The following is a 12,257-nucleotide window of genomic DNA, read 5'->3' as shown; positions in this document are numbered from 1 at the left end:
ATAGCTTTTTAACTGGTCAGCTGTGCTCCTCTCATCTGTTTTCAGCGGTAGCCAGAATGCTTTTCTCAAATTCCACTCCCTCAATCTTTCTGATAGACTGGCTGAACTGACCTTGCTGTTCCTCAGTACTACTGCCTTAAAACCTTTCCTTTAGAAGTTCTTTCTCTTTGGAGTGGCAACTTAACCTTCAGGTCTGTTAAACATTTTCAGTGAAGCTTGCTTCGATCAGCCTATTGTGTTCGCCCCTCACCCCCCATCCTAGCATACATATCTCTGCTTCACTTGTTTTTGTCCATAGCATTTAGAATGTAACATAGTTTACATTGTTATGTATTGATTGTATGCTTTTTTTCCTGTTAGAATGTAACCTTTTTGAGGATGGATCTTTTCTCACTGGGATATTCCAGGTACCTGGAACAATAATGCATGGCACATAGCTATTTGCTGAGTGAATGGTACCCAGCTTGCCGGGGAGATTAAAGTATTAAAGACTCAGTAATACCAACAGGCCTGAAAAGAAATGTTTTGGAAGGTATTGAGGATTTCAAAACTGATTTTGAGAGTTGAGGAAGAAGTTTCCAAATGGCAATATTCTAGAGGGATAAAGGTGTTATAATTGAGAGTGTTAGTGGATAGGCAGTGGTAGCTGTGGGAGTGTCCTCACAGAGCGAAGTGGATTGATGGGATGGGTGAGGCTTCACAGGATAACAATTGGAGGCTGGTGTTGCAGCTAAGGAGTGATTTTCACTGAAGTTGGATGTGGTAAGGGAAAATACAGTTTTCCCTGGGAAGAATCCCATGTCTTCTGTGTCTACAATGGATAATAAGCATTTGTGTGTTATTTTCCCAACTCTTGAGGTTTAGATACCCACATTTTATAATGAGAAAACATACTCCAAAGAAAGTTATCCAAGACGCACATAGCTCGGGAAGATGGGCAGAGGCAGTATTGGGCGGAATTCAGTTATACACCAGACCTATTCATATTTTATGGTTCTTAAAATTGACCAGATTGTTAGTGAATATAAATAATCAGCATAAACCAGTTTATTTGGAATAAATTACATTGAGAATTCAGCAATTAGTCAATGTACTGACACCTGATTTTACAGAGGATCTTTTTTTTTTAAGATTTTATTTATTTATTCGACAGAGATAGAGACAGCCAGCGAGAGAGGGAACACAAGCAGGGGGAGTGGGAGAGGAAGAAACAGGCTACCAGCCGAGGAGCCTGATGTGGGGCTTGATCCCGTAATGCTGGGATCACGCCCTGAGCTGAAGGCAGAATCCCAACGACTGAGCCACCCAGGCGCCCCTACAAAGGATCTTTCAACACCATGGTTATGTTGTAATATTTTTCATATGTACCAGACTTATTAGTGAAAGACAGGCTTGTTACACTGAATATACAAACTAATACCACACACAAAATAGAACACAAGCTAATTACATTTTAAGAGGGCTTTTCCCCCCCGAGCAAGTCCCAGGCCTAAATTCTGAAAATCTTACCCTGTTAAAAGCGATCAGTTTGAAATGATATTTTATAAATTTAATGAGTTTGGGATAAACCTTAATAATAAGTATAACTAATCATGATTTAGATTAAATATGTACCTAACGGTTCTTGTATGATGATGGCTTAATAACTTATAGTTCCCAGGTGTTAGGACTGTAAGTATTGGTTTGGGACTTGACTATTTGGGGGAATTTATGGCAAAGTAACAAATTTGAAAAAGGACACAAGTTTTAATTTCAGCTCTAAATGTAAAGACATTAAGTATTGAAGGTTAATGGTAAACCGTGAATACAAGATACTTTGTAATCAGAGCACAAAGTAGACACCAGAAAAGCAAAACCTTGATTTAATTCTAAATCTTTGTTATTCCTATGACTGAATATGCATTCCTTTTTCAAAATGTTGGATATTAAAAAGTTGGTAATAAGTTGTTCAGCTGATAATTCCTATAGGAACATTCACTGGAACTTTGAGGTCAGTGAATCCATGTAGCTCAAAGGAAAAAAAAAAACCCAGCCAAATGGTTGTTTTAAATAAGAGTCTGTCCACGTAGTTAACATTAAAACAACCAGTTGTAATTGTGGATAGCCTTAGGCCAACTACATGAGTTAAATTACTTGAAAGCATAAAAAGCATAATATAAAAACTGCCAAAGCTGGGAGAGTGGATACAGTGGGGGAAGGAGAATAGAAAACCACAATTACTGTTCAAATTTGGCCAGCCAAAAAACCTGATTTCCCATTTTTACACTTACTTGACCAATTGTGTTATCTCATTACAGTGTCTTTGAAACTTCCTGCTGTGCATTATCAATTAGAATCTCCCATTACCTACAAAATTTGGCTTCTGACATAGGTAGACCTGAAAAGCAATCACAACTGCCTTAGTTCGGGGTGGTTTCCTACCAAGGTTTTTTGAACAAAAAAAGCTTTCCTTTGACTCAGTAAATTCTTGGACAGTGATTAGCTACTATGTGAAATGGATGGTTATTTAAATGTTGACTAACCTAAAGAATGGGCATAAATGGGTTTACATTCAGGTTTTCTTCCTGTAATATATAGAATACACTGAATGAATCTTGAGCAGAGGAGTTCAATAAAGTCAAACTCCTAGTTCAGATTTAAGAATTTATTTAATCCCAGCTTCAAAAGATGCAGTGGAAGAAGTTTTAACTCCTTCAGACCATCAACATTCTGAATTGCATCCAAAGGGGCACAGTTGCAAGGTCAAGCTAGAGCTGCATTCTATACCTTTTTGAGAGGTCCCTCTATACACATGGTGTCAGAACAGTGGAGCTCCTCAGGAGATCAAGTCTTATGGAATAATATCCCTTGATGACTTGACAAAAAAAAAACCTTTACGTCATTTTAGAATATTTAGCTTTCCTAAGTATGTAAGATCTCGTCTCACAAAAATCCAAGTGAGGAAGAATGCTGTTAATTTGTTAAAGAGGAATTAGCTGTACTGTGAGGTTGAGTGACTGCTGTCTCCACAGGCAATTGGGTCTAGTTCGCCTTAATCTTAGTCCTGTGATCTTCCCATGAGATGAGTTATGGAAGTTATGTGTTTTTAAATCAGATCTGATATAAGGAGAGACCTCACAAAATTCCCTGTTTTATAAGTGATGATTTTTATTTCTATTGAGACAAACTAGGATCAATGTGCTTAAGAGGCTATGCTGGAACTGATGATAAATGAGCATTACTTACCCTATTGTGTATTTTCTAAAGGGGAAAAGCACCTTGTTAGAAGTGACAGAACAATCACTTACTATCCAGTATTAAGAGTTTTAAATTTCTGCTGTGGAGTCTAGCCAAAGTCGCACTTTTTTCTAAGTAATTTGTTACTATAAGAAGCTATTGGTATTTCTAGAAGAAAGCTAGAGAAAAATGATGAATAACGGCTCATTAAACTTAATGAAGCGTCTGTCAGATAATCGTCATAGTTTACTGTCTGGGTAAATTCAGATCCAAGAACTGAATTCAACGATGTGAACACCTAACAGAAAATTCATTTGGACCACACAACAGAGACCTTGATTGTCATCACCTTGGTTACCGCTAGTATTTCAAATTGTCTTCTGTAAGTTACCAGTATATGGAACTGGAGTGAATTTTTAGACTTTCTATCATGCAGACATAAATAGGATCAGTTTCACTAAGAACTTTCGTGGCCTTACTTTAATGGTATGTGTTGTAAGTTCTTTGCTTTCCATATTTTTCTCCTCTTTCGCTTATGAAAAATGGTAATTGATAAAAGTAGAACCAGGGTGGAGAAGAAGCAACAACCAAAGAATATCAGTGGTTTCTTTTGCACAAGAAATAAGCAGACCATGCAGTCTGTGTTTCTTGTCTGACTGCATCTAGGACTCGTGTTCTCAGAAGGGAAGCCACTGTTGCCGATCAGTTTGTTGTAAAGCTGAACTGAGGATTTAGCTTTGAATTCAGATGTGAAGAATCCAAATCTGGGTTTAGATTTTTCTTCAGTTAGTTTGAATGCATAATAGCCTTTGATTTTGACTTTATCAATTAGGTGTGCTGAAAAATATCAGAAATGAACATTAATCACAAACGAGCTATAAGATATCTGAGTAAGAATTTAGTTTCCATTGAAATAAGCTAACCTTAAAGTAGCAATTGTTATTAAAGGGTTTTTTGACATTCTTTTATGATTGATAAAAATAAAAATATGTGTAAGCTTAAAATTTTTTGAAATAAAATTTTGATCCATAAATAATACAAAAATACATGGGCAGGGTTCAAAAACAAATTTAAGAACTGGAGCCACGATTGGTCACAAGCAGAAAAATCTCGCCTATTTGGCCTGATTCCAGACCTCAGCTGTGCTGTTCGTGCTGCCCAATAACCACACTTGGTTTCCCCCTAGTCACCTGACTGATACACACCTCTCCCTCAAACTGTCATCCGTGCTTTGAAGGGATGACCTTCCTACCCATTTCACTTAAAAATGAAGTACTCAAGAGAATTCTTCAATTTCCCACCATCACATCTATCCACCTATCATACTTCTGTTACTACGGATGACTCTTCCACGTACACACTAAGTTTATTCTCTTTTTTTTTTTACTCAAGGACATCTCCATCTGTTCTCTCCTTCTCTCATGTATTTCCCCTCACTATTGGGTCATTTCCATATGAGCATGGTATAACTTCTGATATCTTCAGCAAAAAAAGTCCCCCTTGATTGCATACTCTCTAGTTACCTCTACGGCACTGGCTTCTTCACTCTTACCGGTTTCTCCTCTCTCTGACCTCTGAATATTGAAGTGTTCCAGTGCTCAGGCCTCTCTGCTTGCTCCCTTGTGATAATCGTCCAGCCTTACTGTTTCTAAATACCATTCTTGCTCTTTTTTTTTTTTTAAGACTTTATTTATTCGTCAGAGAGAGCACAAGCAAAGGGAGTATCAGGCTCCCCGCAGAGCAGGGAGCCTGATGCGGGACTCGATCCCAGGATTCCGGGATAATGACCTGAGCCGAAGGGAGACAGTTAAACCGACTGAGCCACCCAGGTGTCCCTCCATTTTTGCTCTTAACTCCCAAATTTGTATCTTAGTCCTAGACTTCTCTGAACCCGACTCCAATTAGCCTATTTGACATCTCTAATTGGATGTCTAATAGACATCTCAAACTTAACCCATGCAACACCAAACAACACAAATCTGTTCTGCCAGTCTCCTCCGACCTGGTATATGGCCACTCACCCTTTAGTTGCTTAAACCAAAACACAGTCATTCTTCACTCTTCTCTCACATCCCCCCAAGTAATTCTGTCGAATTTACCTTCAAAATAAAACAAGAACCTAGCCAGTTCTCACCATCTCCACTTTTAATAACCTAATCCAATCCCCCATTATTGCTTAGACTACTCCAACCCTCCCTGATTCTGTTCTTGCTCCTTTACAATGTATCCAAAAAGAGCTGCCAGAGTGATTCTTCAAAAGTGTGAGTTAGGTCATGTCCCCTTCTGTTTAAAAACTTCCATAGCCTGCTGATTTCAGAGTAAGAGCCACAGTTCCTATGACGGCTTACTAAGCCATGTCTGATCTGCCGCTTCTACTTCCTTGACCTCATCTCTGATTACTTTCTCCTGTTGTTCATGCTTCAACCACTTTGACCTCCTTCCTGAATGTCAAACAGGCCAGGCATGCTCCCACACTAGGATTTTTGCGTTTGCTGTTCTCTCACCTGGAACATTTCACAGACAACTGCACAGGTTTGCTGTCTTGCTCCTCCAGGTCTTTGAACACACCCCCCACCATGCCTTAGAGTTGTAACTACTCCTATACCCCACTCCCGATCACCCTCTTCCCTGCTGTTTTTCCACCATAGAACTTCTTGCCTCTGACATGCTATATATCTTATCTATTGACTCTCATCCCACAAAAATAGAGGCTTCATGAGGACAGTAATCTTTATTTTGTTCAGTGGTGATATAATGCCCAGAACAGTTTCTGCCCATATTAGGTGCTCAGTAAATAAGTATATTGCTGGGATCTTTTTGGTGCTTCAACAAGTCTATTACGAACGTTAAAAAATATTTTAAAAATGATAGCCAATACTGGGAAGAGTATGTAAAATACTCTCAAACAATGATGTTTGCTTCCATCAAAACATAAAATTGAGGAATTTTTAAAAAGTATTAAAAAATTATAGCTTGCATGGGGAGGGGGGATGGGAACTGCTCTTTGTAACATTTGAACCAATAATTCCATAGTGCACAGTCCTTCTTAGGAAGATAATCAGAAATGAAGACAACGATTTATATCCAAAGGTACTTTCTTCTTAGTATTAAAAAAAAAAAAACCACGTCAGAGAAATGCTTAAATGTGTAAAGATAGGTCCACATGTTGAGATTAAGCAACCATTAAAATAATATTAAGGCAATTTTAATGACATGGAACACTTACAATGTGATATTAAGAAAAAATTTGGATACAAAACTTTGACTTGTACTAAAACTGTCTAGCACATATGGGGGGAGCAAGTAATCCAAAATACCCACAGTGCTTGTTTGGGGGAGTGAGATTTAAGGTGATTTGTTTTTGTTTTGTGTTTCTTTGATTTTTTAAAACCACTTTTCTAAACTTGCCAAATTTTCCCCAATCAGCTGGCGCTGTCACGAATGCACCTTCTCCCCTCATTCTTTCGTTCACCTGAGCTGGGAATGTCATTCCACTGTATCTGATAGGCCCCGAATCTCACCTTTCAGAGCCTCCTGAATGTATTTCTCTAAGTAGTATTTCCTGAGTTCATCGTTTTCCAGAGACTGGTCGTCGATGCCATTGGCCGTGATGTAAACATCCACGTCGCCGTAGTTCTTCCGGATCCACCTCAGCACCTTGCGCTCCCCCCAGGGCATGACGGCCAGGCGGCTGGGGGAGCTCAGGCAGGTGATGTCCTGCAGGAACTGGACGTCCCTGTCCGCGTCGTAGCGGCTGCCGTTCTGGCGCGCGTGCATCACGAACCTGGTGGTGAAGTGGTTCAGCGCGTAGAAGTCGGCAGCGCCCTTGACCAGCCTCCTCTCCTCCTCGGTGAACCGCGGCAGCGCGGAGCGCGAGAGCCCCTGCCTGTTCTTGAGCGCGATGTAGTCCCTCATGGCCGGCGGGTAGTCCCCGGTCTTGAAGAGGGGTTCTGCGAACCAGGCGATTTCGAACTGGAGGAAGCGCTCGGCCGCCTGCCAGTGCGAGTCGGCGTAGGGGTTGGCGGGCTCGGCCCAGTCCGAGTGCAAAGACAGAGACACGGCGCCGCGCTGCGCAGGCCTGTAGTGCCTGTCGTAGAGGTGCCAGACCAGGGCGTGGGCGATCAGCAGGTTGTGGGCCGCCCGGTAGGTGTCGTTACCAGTGTGGCTGTAGATGTCACTCAGCCTGTTGGGCTCGTTGATGGTGATCCAGAGCTTCACCAGGTCCCCCAGCTCCTGGAAGCACAGCCCAGCGTAGTCCTGGAAGGCCTGGGCTGTGGATGGGTTCAGCCAGCCCCCGCCGTGCAGCAGGGGCGCGGGGAGGCCCAGGTGGGCGTGGGTCGGATAGTACAACGTGACCATTGGGGAGATGTTGAGCTTCAGCCCCTCACTGACCACACACCTGTAGTACCTCAGAGCTTGTCGGTTCACCATGGACAGGTTGCCAGCGGGAAGGATTGAGGGCCAGTCCAGAGCAAACCTGTAGTGAGTGACTTTCATTCTGGCCAGCATCTCCAGTTGTCTTTTGATGCTGACAAAGTCCGTGCATTGAGCTGGCCGTGTTTTCAGCCTCACCCCTTCCACTCGGTGCAACAGTCTGTTGCCTGTCACATTCCACACGTACAGGTGAGGGTCGCTGAACTGTGGGGAGGAAGCCACCACCTTGGGCTGTGAAAAACAAGCACGGTCAAGATTTTATTTATTCATTTGTCAGAGAGAGAGAGAGAGAGAGTACAAGCAGGGGAAGGGGCAGAGGGAGAAGCAGGTGTGCCTCTGAGGAGCCAGATACAGGGCTGGATCCTATGACCCTGAGATCGTGACCTGCACTGAAGGCAGATGCTTAACGGACTGAGCCAGCCAGGCGTCTGGAAAAACAAGCGGAAAGCACACCTGGCAGGCCCTTAGCATGCATCGTCTAAGAGAAAGAAGGGCCCCGTCCTATTTTGCCTCTTCCTGACCATAGAGAAAGTAAATGAAGCATGTAGCCTTCACAACGACCTCCATGTTCTTGCAGTTGTCCTGGTGATGCCGTAGGAGAGGCCTGCTGGGTGAGCCTCCCTCCTGGCTCTCGAAATCTCCCAGGGAGACCAGAAAACAGGGAAGGAACCACACCCAGGGCTTGGCTTCGAAGACAAGTTGTTTTTCAGAAGACCCTGAAAAAATGTTTTCTAGTTCGTTTGTCCTAAAAACTGAACTTACATAGTGGGGTCTCACATGGTTCTGTTCAAATGCCTCAGGAAATTGGGCTTGGTACCCTCAGTTAAAAGGAATCATGAAAGATGGACCTTCCAAACCCTGCCATAACTTGACAGCAAAGTTAAAATTCTAGTTGTAGAGGATTTCACCGAGACCAGGACTTGGAGTTAGAGGTGGCTGGTTGACCCAGCCATAGTCCCTACAAGAGGCCAGTGGGATGGTGTAGCAGATGACCCCTTGCGTTTGCTGAATGCAACTCTCTAACACCTTATATTTGAAAAGTCCAAGTGATACCGCAAGTGCATCTATGTTGTCCCTATCCATGTGCCTGTGAGAACACAGCATTTATTCATCCAACAGGAGAATACTGAACACCCTCTTTATGCAAGGTACTTGGCTTGTGACTGGAGAAAACAGTAAAATATACCCCAGAAACTCCCAAATCAACTCTTGGATCTGATGATGTGTCGTACCCTGCCCCCCCACTAAGGAGATAATCCTGGACTCCTGTCCTCACTCTGCCCCTTTGAAACTCGGGCTTTGCAACTCTGTGTAGTGACAGAGTAATCTCACCCTCCTCACAGGTGTCTGGTGACGAGTCAATGACTCTGGGAAAGCGCTCTGTCAACTCTAAAGCAGTTTATAAACATAAGGTAGTCATAACTTGGGTTTAGTTTTCCGTGGTTGCAAAAATTGCCTGCTAGGCCCTTGAGTCTAAATTAAAACAGAAAAGGGTGTAAGAAAAACATTTCCAAACTCAAAATTAATAAGAGAAAATAAAAGTTCTGTACTTGTTTTAAAGTACTTTTTCCTCCTATGGCTGAATTTAAATGCACCTGGAAAAAATGATAATTAACCTTTGGTAAATATTTACCCTCTAATTGTTTTCTCATGTGTCATCCTTCATAGTCTAATTACAAAACCATATCACTGCCCACTTACCATCTGCCAACCAGTTATCTAGAACATTAAACCGAGAGAACATTGATCATGTGAGCATGAAGTTAAATCTGCATATAATTATTTGAGTAAAATCCTTTTATCTTAGATTGACAATCTCAGGGTTTTGAAACCTCAGCGCATCATAATACTGAAAGGGTGTTTACAAAGAGCAATCTTGCTATGAGGTAAGGCAAGATCAAATGAAAACCTGTCTTTTAAAAACCTCCAAAAAGCATTTGGTTTAGCAAGTGGGTGTGATTCATCTGTTAAGAGATCTAGTTGGAGATGGTGAACCGTGATCTCAACCCTAGCTCCCAAGTGCTTAGCTCTAAAATTCTGTTCCTCCTTAAGAGGATCCTGGATTCCTTGGAGAAATGGCTTTTTCCAGTCTGGGGCAGGAAAAGAATGAGGTGATGCTGGTACATCTTACACCTGAAAAATAAGGATGTACTTAAAAACTGAAAAGGAAATGTCAGAAAGACACAGGGGAGCAGTTTGAAGGAGTCCCACTGGCCACCTTTGAGATAATCTGAGCATCAGAAGAACTAATGAAACAGCAACAGTAATGAATTATAATGCACTGAAATTAAGAGGATTACCTAATACGTGTAGAAGGAATAATTAGAAATTCACCATTTTGCCATCTGCAAAGTAATAGTTCAGGTAAAGTTTATGAATCAATATTAAGACCATTAGTGACATGTTGGGAAGCAGGATATGTATGTGGTCTCAAAGTGTCACCAGCAGATTACTTCTTAATCACACATGGAAAAGGTACCTTTCAGTTAAGAGATCTCGCAAATGCTACCTGAGTCAAGAAATGTGGTAACTACTACTTCAACACATTAACATCTTCCATAATGAAACAATGGCATCTTGTGCTTCCTGATGTGATATATTGGGAAATACACAACCTCATCTATGTTGTATCTTCCCAGAAGTTTGTCAAATTCAACAAAGAAACAAAGAAATCCAGAACATGAGACATTCTACAGTCAATTGTTCTGGGATCTTCAAATATGCCAATACCATGGACTTGGGGGAATTATTCTGAATTAAAGGAGGCTAAAGATGAAGGACAACCAATGTGTCATCCTTGTTTGTGTTCGTGATCTAAATTTTTTTCTAAATCTATAAAGGACATTTGGGGAACATTTAGGATAATTTGAATATGGAATGTATGTTAGGTGATATTGAATCAATATTAAATATTATGGGTATGATAATTTATAATGATATAGGAGAATGTCCTTATTTTTAGGAGACACATTTGAGTAGAAATACTTTGGGGTGAAATGTAATAAAGTTTGCCACTTTTCACTGGTTTATAAAAGAGAGATAAAACAAATGTGGCAAAATGTTAACAATTGGTCAATCTTGATGAAGGGAATATGGGCGTTTATTGTACTAGTTTGAAATTTCTCAAAACAAAACGTTAGAGGAGAAAAGAATACGGAGAGGCTGGGGGAAAATAAGATAGGGATGTTTGTAGGTAGGCACACCAATATTTTTAAACTGCTACTTTCATTTTGTCAGTCTTCCTATGGAGGACATCTGGGTTTTTGGCATCTATCCATACATCCTCTGATTTTTAAAAAAACACTCTAATTCTCCTTGGCAAATAATTCATCCTCACTCTTAGTCCAAGTTCAAGGGAAGCTGATGCCTCACTGGGCTCCAGGGGTAAGCATGAAACTCAGAACTGGTTGATCACAGAATTGCTTTCCTCTGACCCAAGTGATTCACTCTTGCTCCTCAGAGTAGGGGTAGGGTTCCCAGATGGGGTAGACAATTGCAGGGTCAATCACGGGGACACAAATAGGTCTTCAGGTGAGGCAGACACTTACAGGTTGGGTCATATACAGGCAGGAACTCTTGTTTCTCCTGGGATCTTTCTTTGCTGGGTGTGGAATTATAGAAAATGTAAACCCATCTGAAGTGGTAGGGAAAGGATGGCATGCCTTTGCCATGTGGAGGAGATAGGAATAGGAGCAGGATAAGGAGTTGGCTCTACAGGGGACACAAGCTGAAGGTGAGTCAGTTCTGTATTTGGGTTACTCTGTATCTTTCCCCCCATTATTATCTCTGAGGCTTTACTAAATCATGCTTAAGTATCAACAGGGATTGAGATTCATGACCTGTGAACTTTGTTCACTCATGGTTTGAGCCCTTTGGTGTGGTCCCATCCCTTGTAGACCTTGCTGTCTTTCCATATGCTTCTGGAATACAGGCCATAGTGTGGTCTTATGAGGTCTTCTAGCACGGTGTCAGGAAACGGACAGATCTGCGTACCCTGAACAAGTTATGCAACCTCCTTAAGCCTGAATTTCCTTGCTTGTAAAATGAGGGTTTTAAGATTGAGGAGAGAGAATGTGCATATATACAACAGTTATATGCTTGGCACATAATAAGGGCTTAAAAATAGTTGCTATTATTTTGAAAGGAGCACTGTAAATATGGGGGCCTGAGGGTTGCCTGTTACAACCGCTATTTATGCCACTATTTATGTTACCTTGGGCAAGTCACTTAGGTCTCAGTTATGAACTGATGGGTCTCACTTTCCTAATCTGTAAAACGAAGGTTTTGGTATAGGAGGTCTCTAAGGGCTCATCTGCCTCTAAAAAGTTGACCTTAACAACTTCACTTTGCATGGTACGTGGCCGGTGCACAGCCGGCCACAGAGCTGACCCGGCCCTAGTAAGGCACACAGCAGGGAGAAAAGCCTCGAACATCTCCACCCTTATGCAGACTAAGTTTGCATTCTAGCAGGGGAAAACACGATAAATAAGAAAAATCCATAAAGCAGTGACCGGGGGCTGGGGGGTGGGGCAAATGGGGAGATATTGGTCAAAGGGTACAAACTTCCAGTGGTAAAATGAAGTTCTGAGGATCGGACGTACAGCATG

The 12,257-nt window shown here is 41.7% G+C and overlaps 1 protein-coding gene across 2 annotated transcripts in view; it reads right to left on the bottom strand.

Moving 5' to 3' along the window:
- Window positions 1-1,019: 1,019 nt before the first annotated feature.
- The window catches only part of KLB (klotho beta), a 34,341-nt gene continuing 23,103 nt past the window's right edge, over window positions 1,020-12,257 (bottom strand). The window contains exons 4-6 of one of the 2 annotated variants that reach the window (XM_044387674.3): window positions 6,738-7,881; window positions 5,238-5,315; window positions 3,998-4,053 (exon numbers count right to left, since the gene is read on the bottom strand). In XM_044387674.3, coding sequence (XP_044243609.1) covers window positions 5,272-5,315; window positions 6,738-7,881 — 1,188 coding nt within the window. In that variant the 3' untranslated portion in view covers window positions 3,998-4,053; window positions 5,238-5,271. Of the gene's footprint in view, window positions 4,054-5,237; window positions 5,316-6,737; window positions 7,882-12,257 lie in introns of both variants that reach the window. The other variant, XM_026508752.4, reaches the window with a different exon arrangement.

The sequence above is a fragment of the Ursus arctos genome, unplaced genomic scaffold, assembly GCF_023065955.2.
Source record: "Ursus arctos isolate Adak ecotype North America unplaced genomic scaffold, UrsArc2.0 scaffold_9, whole genome shotgun sequence".
Classification (NCBI taxonomy): domain Eukaryota; kingdom Metazoa; phylum Chordata; class Mammalia; order Carnivora; family Ursidae; genus Ursus; species Ursus arctos.
The sequence above is the reverse complement of the archived record's forward strand: the minus strand, read 5'-3'. Positions and strand labels throughout refer to the sequence as shown.